We start from the raw sequence: 13,911 nt of genomic DNA on the forward strand, positions 1-13,911 counted from the left end.
CACACACACACACACACACACACACCAGGGGTCGGGGAGAGGGAAAGAGAGAGAAGAGGGTACATACGTGTCTTAATTATGTTGGGTTCGTGTGCAGTTACTGCCCTGTGGCTTTTATCGCCTTGTTACCGGATGGAGGACTCCCAAGTGATCTTGTCTCATCAGAGAATTCAGAGACAGAAGCAGGGCTTTGGTGAGCACAGGACCAGGTCTACTCCAGCCAAACCAGCCACACTCTCAAGGTGGGGGTGGGGGTGGGGCGGGCTCCCCCTTGAGCAGCTTCCCCATGTCTGTGGACTTGGGTTCTTGTTGGGGTTCGACCCCTGAGTCATTAGCCTATCCCACATTGGTGCAGTGCAGAGGAGTCTGTGACTCTGGACGTCAAACCAAGAGTGAGTGCCATGGGGATTTTCTCACCTGCCATGCTAAGCACCTGTGGATTGGCTCGGAGTTCACTCAGCCAACGCGGGGGGCTGGCCAGGTGGTAAGTCCCCCAATGCTGTTCCCACCCTGGGTTTCTCAACTAAATCCTTTATGTATTTCCCCCTCCCCCTTTGAATATTAATAACTCTGAACACCTTTCTTCTGATTCAATCTGTTTTAGGCCAGCAAGGTGTGAGCAGGTGGAGGGAAGTTCCCTGGCCTCCTGTGGTTTGTGGTTCATGTCACGCAACAGCTGGAGGTCTCCACGGATTACTTAGGGCTGTTTATCTGAAGATTGGGGGTCCTAGCAAATCGCTTTAAGTACATACTTAAAGTATATGTTGTTGTTTTGGTGCCAGGGCCAGACCCCAGGGCCCGTGGTCACACCCAGCCAGTGCCTCTAGGCTGTCTACCCTGGCCAAGGCAGGTGCTGTTTAATGTTTTATAGCATGAAGATGTGGTCAGACCTGGCACCAGTGGTCACGCCTCGCCGCTCAGATGCCTGAGAGCTGAGATCCACCTGTAGTTTGTAGTCGGCCCTGACAGACAAATCTGAGAGACCCTTATCTCTGATGAACCAGCAAAAAGACAGGAGTGGAGGTGTGGCCCAAGTAGTAGAGTGCTAGCCTCCAGGGGAAAGCTAAGTGGAAAAGCTAAGGCCCTTTGTTACCATCCCACTACTAGCACAAAAGATGGAGCGAGAGAGGGAGGGAGGGAGGGAGGGAGGGAGGGAGGAAGGGAGGGAAGGAAGGAAGGAAGGAAGGAAGGAAGGAAGGAAGGGAGGGAGGAAGGGAGGGAGGGAAAGAGAGAAGAAAGGAAAAGAGGGAGGGAGGGAGGGAAGACATTTGAAATTTTATTTGACCTTTACAAATAATAGGGCTGGGGATATGGCCTAGTGGCGAGAGAGCTTGCCTCGTATACAAATAATAGCAAGAAGAGTGGAAAATATTGGAGATTGTATTTGACCTTCCATACCATATAGAAGCTTTCTGTTTCTGTTTTTTGGAGGCCCCAACCCCCTCCCCTCCCTCCTTTTTGTCTTCTTCGCCCCTCCCTGCCTTGGGTTGTTAACCACGGGCCCCTGGTCTTTACCCACACGCATGCCAGTGAGCCCTGACTTCCCTCCCTTAGCCTCCCTCGCCCGGTTCGTTCCCAGCCTGACCACAGAACCTGAGGACAAAACCCGAGAGAGCAGGGAGGAGGTTCTGGGTCACCGCGGGAGCGCGGCTTGCTCTCGGAGGCACGCGTGGGTGGGGCCCACGGGCTGGATGCCAGCCGAGATCACCAGGCCCGCCTGGGGAGGCTGGAGCATGAGGGCGGGTGGGGGGGTGGGGTGGGGCCCTCGAGGCCCAGAGGCTGCGGAAGCTGCAGTGTGCCATACAGAGCCAGAGACCACCGTGGGGACCCAGGGCTGGCCTTGAACTCACAGTGTGACCGAGGCTGGCCTCCACCTCCAGAGCCCCCTCCCGCCCCCCCTCCCCCGTTCCTGCCTCCCAGGTGCTGGGATCACAGGCGTGCATCACCAAGCTTGGCGGGGCAGTGGTCACCGCCCCCCAGCGGCAGGGAGGGGGTACTGCAGGACGCGGCCGCAGGCGGGGTGGGTCAGCCGCTGGCGGCCGGGCACCTCCCAGCCCCGGCTCCCACCTCACAATTCATTGGTTTATTTTTGCCCATCCTGGGGCTTGAACTCAGGACTTGGGTGCTATCCTTTTTCTTCAGGGCTGGCCCTCTGTCCCTTGAGCCGGTTCACGGGCGCTGGAGAGACTCGTGGACTTAGCTGCGTGGGCGGGGTTCAGACTGTGACCCCCCAGAACTCAGCCTCCTGGGCAGCTACGGTCGCAGGCCCGAGCCACCGGCGCCCAGCGGGGAATTCGCTTCTTAAAAGCATCGGTAAGAGGCTGGAGGGAAGCTCAGTGGCAGAGCACCCGAGTAAGTAGCACATGCAAGGTCCTGGGTTCGATCCCCAGCCCCGCAGGCCCCCCCACGCAGGGCGCACAGAGACTATGGGGGGGGAGGGGGCAGACATGGAAGAGCATGGCGATGAAAGGGTTCCTTGAGAGACGGGGTCCCTGACGGGCTACCGGGAAAGCGACAGTGGCGAGGAAGGACCAGCCAGGAGGTGAGGACAGGTCGAGGCTGAGAAGGGAGAGCAGGTGGGCGGCGGGGCCAGCCGGGGCAGTTCAGGTCAGAGTCAAACCAGAGGTGGCGCCGTGGCTCAAGCGGTAGAGCGCTCACTAGCCTTGAGCTGAAGAGCCCAGGGACAGCACAGGCCCAGAGTTCAACCCCCATGATCGCAAAAAGCAAACCCACAAGAACAATAGATATACACATGTATTTTCCTTTCTACTTGTGTTGTGCATGTATATGTGTGCGTGTGTACATGTATGTGCCAGAACTGGGGCTTGAACTCAGGGCCGGGGCACTGTCCCTTAGCCTTTCCCACCACAGTTCCACTTCCATCTTTTTGCTGGCTAACCGGTGGCAAGCGTCTCATGGAGACTCAAGGCTGGCTTTGAACCCCAGTCCTCAGATCTCTGCCGCCTGAGTAGTTAGGGTAACAGGTGTGAGCCACAGGCAGCAAGGGGGCAACAGAGCTCCTTCTGCTCCTCCGACCACTCCCGGGACCTTGCGGGGTCTGCGGAGGCCCTGGCGTGTTGGAATCAACCCTCCCCCTTCTGGGGGATCATGGCACCCCTCCAGGCCCCCTCCAGGCCCCCACCCGGCTCCGCGGCCAGCTCTGGGCTTTTGGTTCTACTTCCCATGGAAGTGAGTCCTGGTGGTGTGGACTCCGCGCTTCAGGGTTCTTGACTGCAAAGAAAGCCTTTGTCACGCGGCTCCCGTGTGTGTGTGAGCACGTGCATGCACGTGAGTGTGTGTGTGTGCGGCTCGTGGGCGGGAGCAGGGTGCCAGGCCTCTGGGGAGCAGCACAGCTGTGCCCCGCGGGCGGTGAGGTCCGGGCCGGGCACCCAGCGGGCGCTTCTGGTGTCAGGCCACCGGGGGTGGCCAAGGGGTGGGCGTGGGGGGCCGGGCCCTGTGCCACGAGGAACTCAGCTGAGTACACCCGGCCGCCCCCCCCCCCGCCCCCGCCGTGGCCCCAAACCTCATTGGCCAGGGCTGGAGCTGACTCCGCCCAGGGGGCGGCGGGGCGAGGACACCTGGACCCCGGCAGCTGCACCTCGGCGGCCCGGCACGGCACCCCGCAGCCCGCCATGAGCCTCCGCCGGGAGGAGGAGGAGGAGGAGGACCCGTGGGGCCGCCTCGGGGGGGAGGAGGAGGGCTGGGACCTGTCCTTCTCGGGCGCCGGCTTCCTGGGCCTCTACCATGTGGGGGTGACGCACTGCCTGAGCCAGCGCGCCCCACGCCTCCTGCAGGGCGCGCGCCGCATCTACGGCTGCTCCTCCGGGGCGCTCAGCGCGCTCAGCATCATCTGCGGCAAGTCTGTGGGTGAGTCCGCCGGGGGGCGAGGAAGGGCCGACTATTTAGTTTACCCGTCCTGGGGCTTGAACTCAGGGCCTGGGCTCTGTGCGTGAGCTTCTGAGCTCACGACGGGAGGGCTGCCCCTCGAGCCCCGGCTCCACTTGGGGCTTTTCGGTGGTGAGTTAGAGCCTCGTGGGCTTCCCTGCCCAGGCTGGCCTTGAACCCTGAGCCTCAGCTCTGGGCCTCCTGAGCGGCTGGGATAACGGGGGGAGCCGCACCGGGCAGTCGCCATTCTTGATGGGAGGAGCGTCGGGTGCAAGGAGGCACTGGCTTCTGCACCCCGAGATCCCGGCCGCCCGCCTGCCCCCCGGCCCGCGGAGCCAGCCCTTCCCGTGCGCAGCCCTCGGGGCTCCCGGAGGGCTCAGCTGCCCACTTTGTTCCCGGGGTCACTTAGGCGCAGAGATTTAGAATTTGAACCCAGGGCTTTTTGTGCCCAGGACTGGGCATGGCATGGGGGGGTGAGGGGGAGGGAAGAAAAGAGGGAGAGAGGGAGGAAGGGAGGGAGGGAGGGAAGGAGGGAAGGAGTGGGAAGGAAGGGTGGAGGGTCCCAGGCGGCTGAGGACACCCCCCCTCCCCCGACCCCCCCCCCCTCCCCGGGTCTGGCAGACTTCTGCTGCTCGAACCTGCTGGGCATGGTGAAGCGGGTGGAGCGGCTGAGCCTGGGCGTCCTGCACCCGGCCTACGCGCCCATCGAGCACATCCGGCAGCAGCTGCGGGACCACCTGCCGGGCGACAGCCACGTCCTGGCCTCCCGGCGCCTGGGCGTCTCCATGACCCGCTGGCCCGACGGCCGGAACTTCATCGCCACGGACTTCGCCACGCGGGAGGAGCTCATCCAGGTGAGCGGCCGTCGGGGGGGACCCCACCCCGCGCCGGTGCCCCCTCACCTGGGGGGGGGGCCGTGGAGCAGCCCTGGCGTGTGCGGGGAGGGGGGACTCTGCCCGTCCCCCTCCGGCCCAGACGCCTGGAGCAGGTGACTCAGCAACAGTCATTGAGCAACCGTCACCTGCCAGGCAGCTTCTAGGCCCCAAGGACTCCACAGAGGACAAGAAGGGGTGCTGCCGCGGAGGTGGGGGGGGGGGCTGTGGGCACGCGGCCGAGCACGGCTCTTGTCGCCCACCCTCTCCTGGCCTTTACCCGCCGCCCACACTGGGGTCCCCAAGACAGAGCTGGTACGAGCTCAGTGCCTCCCACCGAGGGGGCAGCTGGGACCCCCAAAGCCTGTCCCAGCGCCCCGTCCTGCCTGGCACAGAGCTGTGCCGTGGGGGACGCACTCGCCCGCCCCGAGGCTCGGAGCCAGGGTGCGCGTGGGCACGCATGCGCACACGTGCGTGCACGCTGGCATCTAGCAGATACGACAGGTAAGGGGTGTTGTTCAACACCTTCCAGTACACAGCCCTCTGCCCCCCCCCCCCACAATATCCAGCCCCAGGGTCACTAAAATCAGAGGCTCGTTAAAGGGCTTTTTAACAGCAGGACTTGTCAGAGGCCGTCTCCCAGTGGCGGGAGGAGAGGTGGCTTGTGGGAAGTGCCTGCCTCTGTTAGATCAGTGCCAGGGAACTCTCGTTGGGAGACAGGCCTGGGTTCTTAGCACAGAAACCTGGCCGGCGGGGGGGGGGGGGCAGTGCTCGGTGCCGCTGTGTCTTTTGTGTGTGGTACCTGTCCTGGGGTTTGAACTCAAGGCCTGGGGGCTGGTCCTGAGCCTATCTTCACTCTAGCCTAGCGCTCTCCCAGTTCAGCTTTTGGGTGGTGAATTGGAGATACGAGTCCTGCCTGCCCAGGCTGTGTGTGAACCGTGATCCTCAGATCTCAGCCTCCTGAGTGGCTGGGGTTCTAGCCGGGGGCACTGCTGCCCTCTGTGTTTAGTGGGACGGGGAGGGGGGGGGCAGCCGGGTGCCCCCAGCAGAGGGGAGGGTGGGAGCGACGCGGCGGGGCTCGCCGTTCCCTGCCTGGGCGTCTGGCAGGGTGATGACGCTGTGCCCGGAGCCGGCGGAGCGCCCCCAAAGGAGTCCCGCGCCCCCGCCTCCTAGGCCCTGCTCTGCACGCTGTACTTCCCCTTCTACTGTGGGACGATCCCCCCGGAGTTCAGAGGAGAGGTGAGGGCGCTGTCTGCACAGTGGGGGGGGAGGGGGCAGCTGGCCACGGGGGCACAGCCACCCGCCCACCCGCCCTCCCCGATCCTAGCGCTACTTTGACGGGGCTCTGAGCAACAACCTGCCGTTCTCCGACTCGCCCTCCGCCATCACCGTGTCGCCCTTCCCCGGGACGGTGGACATCTGTCCCCAGAGCGGCTCCGCCAGCCTGCACGAGCTCAACGCCTTCAACGCCAGCCTCCAGATCTCCACCGCCAACGCCTTCCTCGTCTTCCTGTCCCTCGTCCCCCCCAAGCCCGAGGCAGGTCCCGCCCGCCCCTGCTGGGTGGGGGTGGGGGGGCGCAGGAGGACAAAGGCCCCGCCGCCTCCACCCTTGATCCACACCCTGGATTCGGGTCGCCTCTCGCTCACCTTGGATCTGGGAGCAGATGCCGAGCGCTGGAGCCGGGCCCAGGGCGCAGACTCGCGTGGAAATGGATAGGAGACCGCAGTTCCTGTCCGCAGACCCTCATGCGCGGGGCCATCGCCCACCCCCTAAGGTCCAGCTCACTCCTGGGCTCCCAAGCAGTCTTGAGCTCAGCAGGAACTCTGCCCCATTTGTGTGTGCGTGTGTGCGTGTGTGTGCCCACGTGCGCATGGGCACACGCCAGTCCTGCGGCGTGAACTCAGGGCCTGCGTGCTGTCCTCAGGGCTGGCGCTCTACTACGTGAGCCACAGCTCCACGTCTGGCTTTGTGGTGGTTCATTGGAGACGAGAGTCTCATGGTGCTGGCACCTGTGACTCACGTCTGTAAAAAGCTAGCTACTAAGGAGGCTGGGATCTGGGGAGCACGGTTCAAAGCCAGCCTAGGCAAGACTGTCCGTGAGACTCTTACCTGCAGTTAACCGCCAGAAAACTGGAAGGGGCGCTGTGGCTCAACGTGGAAGAGTGCTGGCCTTGAGCACAAAAGCTCAGGGACAGCACCCAGGCCCTGAGTTCAAGCCCCAGGGCTCCCCACCCCCCTCTTTCTCTCACACACACAGAGCCTTATGGACTTTCCTGTCCCCGCTGGCCTTGAATCGTGATGCTCAGATCTCAGCCTCCTGAGTAGCCGGGATGACGGGTGTGAGCCACTGGCGCCTGGCTTTCTCTGCCACATTTTTCTAGAGGAGGCTGGGGCTCTCAGCGAGCTCGCACAGCAGACCGTGGATGCCCCCTCCTCGCAGTGGGCTCTGACGGGGCAGTGTGGGCACGTGGACTCCTCTGCCCACCCAGGCTGGTCCTAGTGCTGTCCCCAGACAGGCAAAGGGACGCATGACGGACGGCCAGGAGCCAGGCTGAGGCCCCGCCCTCCCGGCCAGCTCCGCCCTCTGCTTCCCAGAGCTTCCCGGCACGGCAGATCTCAGCCACCAGCCACCCTGGGGTCTCCTGGCCCGGGTGGGAGCCCCTGTACCCTGCAGGGAGGTCACCCGGGCCGGGGCCTACGCTGAGACCTCACCCAGAGGAGACTCTTCTCTGGTGGTGACCGTCAGTCCCTGGGAGGCCAGGGCTGCCCACCCTATCCGGCCCGTGTGTTGACAGGTGCTGGCTGACAACTGCAGACAAGGCTACCTGGACGCCCTGCGGTTCCTGGAGACACGAGGTAGGAGGCTGGGCACGGAGGCTGGGCACAGAGCTGCCCAGGACACGGCGACAGGGGCAGTACAGGGACAGAGGATGCAGGGACAAGGGCGGAGCCTGGAAGCTGGAAGGAGGCCTTCTGCTCAGCCCTGGGTGCGGAGGATGGGCCACGCCACCCTCCTACCGTCAGCGGCGGGGCTGGTTTGTGATTCACCGTGGTGCCAATAGCTAGGTTGGAGACCGCAAGGAAGAGGCCAGCAGGGGCAGCGGCCGTGTGGAGAGCCGAGCTATGAGCAGCCTGGGCTGCTGACCTTGGCCAGCGGCTGTGGGCAGTGCTGACCCTGCAGGATTCACACCTAGCTCCACCCTAGCATGGCTCACACCCTGGCCTGGGCTGAGGCTGGCTTTGGGTGTGTGTGTGTGTGCGTGTGTGTGTGTGTGTGTGAGTCCTATAGTTTGAACTCAGGGCCTGGGCACTGTTAGCTTTGTTGTTCAAGGCTGGCGCTCTACCCCTTGGGTCACAGCTCCATTCTTGTAGGGTTCCCCGTAACAGGCCTTCACTTCCTTCTGCAGATAGGGAAACTGAGGCAGCAGGGTCAGTTGGCACAGCTCTCAGGGCTGACGGCCCAGCGTGAGAGCTGGCGGGAGCCATGCGGGTGCCCGGGGCAGCTGAGGTAACCACGGTGCCATTTTGCCGTGGATGTGCGCGCTGCCTTGACCGGGGTCTCCTCCCTCGCACCCAGGACTCACCAGGGAGCCCCTGCTGTGGTCGTTGGTGTCGAAGGAGCCTCCAGCCCCGGTGGAGGAGCCCCAGGGAGGCCCTCGTGTCCAGGGCCGGCAGGTTGGCCTGTCGGTACGCTGGGATGTGCCCAGGGTGCTGGTGAAGGATGTGCCCAACTTTGAGCAGCTGGCACCAGAGCTGGAGACCGGTATGCACCCCCCTCCCCGGCCAGCGCTAACTCCCCCACTCAGCCGGCTCCCACAGCTTCTGCTCTATCACTGGAGTCATGCCTCAGCTACCGTGATTAGCTATGGTGGGCGGGGCGGGGAACAGCTACTGTGATTGGCTGTGGAGGATAGGGCGGGGCGGGGAACAGCTACTGTGATTGGCTGTGGAGGATAGGGCGGGGTGAGGCACAACTACCTGGCTTGTTGCTGGCTGTTTTGGAGATGAGAGTCTTATGCTTGGGCTGCCTTTGAACCTTGATCCTCAGATCTCAGCCCCCTGAGTAGCTGGGAGGACAGGCGCGAGCCACCGCTACCTGGCAGGAAAGGGGCTTTTTGTGTGCAATCGTTCATCCTCCCCTCAGCCCGGCCATCCCTGTGGTCCTCACCCCATTTACGGGTGAGGAAACTGTAGAGCGGTCACAACTGCAACAACGGGGCTACGCGCGGAAGCTCGTGCCTGTAATCCCAGCTGCCCCGGCAGGCAGAGATCAGGAGGAGCACGGTTCAATGCCAGCCAGGGCAAAGAGTTAGCAAGGCCCTATCTCCACGAAAGAGCTAGGCATGGTGCTTCACACCTGTCATCCGGGGTACAAGGAAAGCTTAGCCAGAAGAACTGTGGTCCAAGCTGAGCTAGGCAAAAAATAATAATAATAATAATAATAATAAAAATCTGAGACCTTACCTGAAAAACTAAAGCAAAAAGTACCGGAGGCGTGGCTTAAATGGTAGAGTGCCTGCTAAGGGACCTGGGGCCCTGAGTTCAAACTTATGCAAAGGTCCTGGGCTGCAGAAGGAGAGCTGGCAGGTCCATGGGAGGGCAGCTGAGGGGGGAGGGGGGTAGTTGGGGAGCCCCTGGGGACCTAGTGGGTCTTTTATTTCCCTTTTTTTTATTTTTATTTTTGCCAGTCCTGGGCCTTGGACTCAGGACCTGAGCACTGTCCCTGGCTTCTTTTTTGGTTGGGTTTTTTTTTTTTTTAAACTGTATTTTTTTGTGTTTTCTTTTTGGGTACTGGGGATCGAACCCAGGACGTTGCACTTGCTAGGCAAGCGCTTTGCCACTGAGCTACATCCCAGCCCCATCCCTGGCTTCTTTTTGCTCAAGGCTAGCACTCTGCCACTTGAGCCACAGCGCCACTTCTGGCCGCTTTCTATCTATGTGGTGCTGGGGAATCGAACCCAGGGCTTCATGTATACGAGGAGGCGAGCACTCTTGCCACTAGGCCATATCTCCAGCCCCTAGTGGGTCTTGATGGGAGGCGAGAGGAGGGAGAGGTGGGGCCACGGTGGGGGCCGGCAGCGCTTTCCCGGTGCAGGGCCATCCTGGCGGGCCCCCGGCCACACGCGGGCGCCAGGGAGCGGCCAGGCGGCCTGCGGAGCGGGAGTCACCGCTGCCGTGTGACCGTGGCCGCGGGGTGGTGCTGGGCTGCTGGCCCCGGAAGGGTGGACGGGGCGGGCTCCCCGCGGGCCGGCGCTGGGCCTGGGCAGCGGGGCGGGACGCCCGCCCGAGGCTGGCACGGGGCTTCTCTCGCAGCTCTCCGGAAGGCCTGCAGGAGGGACCCCGGGCTCTGGGCCCGCTTCCGGGGCTCGGTGCCCGGGCGGGCACTCACGTACCTGCTGCTGCCCTGCACGCTGCCCTTCGAGTACGTCTACTTCCGGAGCAGGCGGTGAGGCTCGGCAGGGACCGGCGGGCCTGCGGGGACTGGGTGCGGGGACGGGGCACGCGGGCGGGGCAGAGCTGGCGGGAGCCCGGGGCCAGGCTCAGCCGTGGGGGGGGCAGGGCGGGGCGGGGCACAGCTACCGTGATTGGCTGTGGAGGATAGGGCGGGGCGGGGCACAGCTACCGTGATTGGCTGGGCGATAGGGCGGGGCGAGGCACAGCTACCGTGATTGGCCATGGTGGGTGGGGCGGGGCATAGCTACTGTGATTGGATGTGAGGGATGGGGCGGGGCGAGGCACAGCTACCGTGATTGGCTGTGGAGGATAGGGCGGGGTGAGGCACAGCTACCGTGATTGGCTGGGGGATAGGGCGGGGCGAGGCACAGCTACCGTGATTAGCTATGGTGGGCGGGGCGGGGAACAGCTACTGTGATTGGCTGTAGCGGATAGGGCGGGGTGAGGCACAACTACCGTGATTGGCCATGATGGGTGGGGCGGGTCGAGGCATAGCTACTGTGATTGGCTGTGGAGGATAGGGCGGGGCGGGGCACAGCTACCGTGATTGGCTGGGGGATAGGGCGGGGCGAGGCACAGCTACCGTGATTGGCTGGGGATAGGGCTGGGCGAGGCACAGCTATCGTGATTGGCTGTGGAGGATGGGGCGGGGCGAGGCACAGCTACCATGATTGGCTGAGGGGATAGGGCGGGGCAAGGCACAGTACCGTGATTGGCTGTGGAGGATGGGGCGGGGCAAGGCACAGCTACCATGATTGGCTCAGGGGATAGGGCAGGGCGAGACACAGCTACCGTGATTGGCTGTGGAGGATGGGGCGGGGTTACTGTGTTTAGACCCCTGCTGGGGAGCCAGTTCCTGCCCCATTCCCGTGCCTTTGATCTCTGCCTCCACTCAGTGGAGCCTCAGAGATGAAGCTCTCTTCTTCCCATGACTTGGAACCAAGATTACTGTGTGGCCGGGGGGCCAGGTGCGTCCACTGAGACGCATAGAAGTTGTCTGACCTACCCAGGCTGCACAGCCACTGAGCAGGACCCCATGCCTGCCCCTTCCACCCTAGGCTTCTGCAGAGCTCTGTGGAGTCTGTGTCCCCCAGCCCACAGTCCACCAGATCACTCTGCCACAAACTGCCTCCTCTCCCCACCCCGCTCTGCAGTAATGGCCACCACCACAGGGCACTGGTCTGCTCGTAGGCAGAGACCAAGCTGGGCCGACCCCGGGGAACCCTCGGGGAGCTGATGTGGCCCCTCCCCACAGGCTGGTGCTGTGGCTGCCCGAGGTGCCCGCTGACCTGCACTGGATGGGGGCCCAGCTGAGAAGCGCAGCCCTGGAGGTCTGCAGCAGTCTGTGCGCACAGCTCCTGGGGCTGGGCAGGTAAGGTGGGCAGAAGGACCTGGAGGGGGACACTGGCTGTGTCCCCAGGCCCTGGGCAGGCAGTCCTTCCCCCACCCCAGCCTGGTCACTGTGGGGTGCCACGCCTAGGCCGCGAGTAGATGGCACACGAGGGCAGGAGGAGAAGTGGATGCCCTCTTGCCATCCTTGCCACTCTTGTAGGCATCCCAGGGGCCCAGCGGCTCCCCGTCACCCCCAGCCCTGCTGGGCACCTGCCTGGAGCCTTGCTGCCCTGCTCGGCAGACAGGACTGGGGAGAGACAAGGCCGGGCTCCTCCCGCTCCAGGCGCCCCTTTTTCGTCACTGGACCGCAGGCTCTGACGCTGATGCCTGCCCTCTGCTCCCTGGTAGGCCGCACGTTCCCAGCCCGGTGGACTCCTGTCTCCCCCAGCCCCAGGCGGCTGCTTCTGTGGACCCCGCCACAGAGCCCAGCTCCACCCAGCAGACCTGAGGAGTGCTGGGCAGGGCCAGCCGGCCTCGGGTCTCTCCTGACTCGCCCTGGCTGCCTCTATATACCCACATCTGCCCTGGCTGCGGCGAGTCAGGTGAGCAGCCCGCCCCTGATTCATCCTCTGGGAGCTTAGAGCCTGGTATCGACCCTGCAGAGGCTCTGGGGGTGCAGGCTGGCTGGAGATGGTGCCCGCCCCCCCCAGCGGCCCCCTGGGGGGTTTGTGTTCCTCATTCACTGTGGCTACTGCCCTTGGGAATTCATGCCTGGATTTGGGGAAGAGGCCTGTCCTGTCCAGATGTCCCCACACTACCACATCCCCAGCTGCCGCCTGCTTACCTCCCCATCTCACTGGGGGCAAAGCCACCGCAGGGGCAGGAGGCGGATCCTGGTTCTGAGTCCCTGTGTGGGGACACGGAAGGCGCAGGTGCCATGCAGGGACTTCATGGGAGGTAGTAGCTGCTCACTGAGCCCTTCCCAGGAGGCTGGGCCGGTGCCCCGATGCCCCGATGCCCAGATCAGGGGCACAAGTGGAACAACAGCGCCCCCCCATGTCATCTCTGCCTTCCGCTGTCCTGCCCCAGCTCTGGGGGTGCCCTCTTGTGCCCACCTCTCCTGGCAAGTTGGAGCGACTGGGCGTTGGGACCACTGGTGATGGAAGGAGAGGCGGAGAGGCGGCAGGGTTTTGTTTCTGGGAGCTCCCAGTTGAAAATGCTTCTGTGGCCCCCTCAGTACGGCTGACACCTCTAGGGGTCCCTTGTGGTATGGAACCCCCCCCCCAACAGTGCTCTGGGGCATGCTGGCCTCCTCTGGCCTCTCCTGGGAGTCTCTGCTCTTCCCCAGAGAAAGCCACACTGTGCCAGGCTTGAGGGGACACTGAGAGGGTGGAGCCATGAAAGCATGGGCAAGAGAAGAAGGGACACATGAATAAATCTCTGAGAAGGAGTCATTCATTCCCTCATTATTCGTGCATTCACTCATTTATTCAGCTCACTTTTTTTTGAGGGGGGCGCTGGCCCTGGGTTTTGAGCTCAGGGTCAAGGTGCTGTCTTTCCCCTCATTACTGGCTCTCTACCACTTGAGCTGCAGCTCCACTTCCAGCCTTTTGCTGGTTAATTGGAGATAAGTGCATCACAGACTTTCCTGCCTGGGCTGGTTTGGGGCCGTGGTCCTCACATCTCAGCCTCCCGAGGAGCTGGGCTTCCAGGGCGAGCCTGGTAGGTGTGAGGAAGGAGATCAGGAGGGAGACAGAGCTGAGAGGCCCCAGGAGCATTCGGTAGGGCCATGGCAGGTCAGGAGGGGGCAGGGTCTTATGAAGACGTTTGTCGTTGAGTTGGGAGCTGACCAGGGCACAAGGTTTGCCGAGCCGCGATGCGGGCTGGTGTAAAGGCTCTGCGCCCCAGGCGGGGGTACAGGGCGCAGGGTCTGGGTTGGGCGGGAGAAGCACGAGGTGGCTGAAGAGCCAGCCTGTGGAGGATGGGCACCGGGCAGCGCTGCCTAAGGGCCGGGCGGGACCAGCAGCGCCATCCCAGCAGCCCCCTTGCTCCTGCTGCCTCTCTGGCACCTCCGGGCTGCGCCAGCCCGGCCCCGCCCCGCTTGCGGTTGAGGCTCGGGTGTGAAGGTCACGTGCTCATGGCGTGGCCAGGGGTTGACGTGCACTGCGCCGTCGAGAAGCACGTGCCTGGATTCTGACTTTCCAGACTCATACAGATGGGGCGGGCGGGGGGGGGGGGGAGGGATTCCCACAGGCCCCAGCGTGCACCTCCCGCTGGGGACAGAACGTGGACGTGGATCCTCTCCCAGGGCCCTTCTCCACGGCGACGGCCCCAGCTAGGTGTGCTGAGTTCACAGCGTGACCGGAA

The 13,911-nt window shown here is 63.5% G+C and overlaps 1 protein-coding gene across 1 annotated transcript; it reads left to right on the forward strand.

The window, feature by feature from the left end:
* The first annotated feature begins 3,632 nt into the window (after positions 1-3,632).
* On the forward strand, positions 3,633-12,069 carry Pnpla5 (patatin like phospholipase domain containing 5). Its single transcript, XM_048340165.1, has 9 exons — positions 3,633-3,867; positions 4,507-4,739; positions 5,931-5,996; positions 6,085-6,294; positions 7,554-7,614; positions 8,336-8,521; positions 10,072-10,204; positions 11,468-11,584; positions 11,953-12,069. The coding sequence occupies exons 1-9, from the start codon at positions 3,633-3,635 to the stop codon at positions 12,050-12,052; spliced, it is 1,341 nt and encodes a 446-aa protein (XP_048196122.1). The 3' UTR covers positions 12,053-12,069.
* The last annotated feature ends 1,842 nt before the right edge of the window (positions 12,070-13,911 follow it).

This window comes from Perognathus longimembris, chromosome 1, assembly GCF_023159225.1.
Source record: "Perognathus longimembris pacificus isolate PPM17 chromosome 1, ASM2315922v1, whole genome shotgun sequence".
NCBI lineage: Eukaryota > Metazoa > Chordata > Mammalia > Rodentia > Heteromyidae > Perognathus > Perognathus longimembris.

What these genes read in the sequence shown, in the direction of transcription:
- Pnpla5 (XM_048340165.1), top strand. Translation starts at nt 3,633, where the DNA reads ATGAGCCTCCGCCGGGAGGAGGAGGAGGAGGAGGACCCGTGGGGCCGC. An exon ending in TCGTCCCCCCCAAGCCCGAG is followed by an intron (nt 6,295 to 7,553) that starts GCAGGTCCCGCC and finishes GTGTGTTGACAG; the next exon opens with GTGCTGGCTGACAACTGCAG. An exon ending in GCGGTTCCTGGAGACACGAG is followed by an intron (nt 7,615 to 8,335) that starts GTAGGAGGCTGG and finishes CCTCGCACCCAG; the next exon opens with GACTCACCAGGGAGCCCCTG.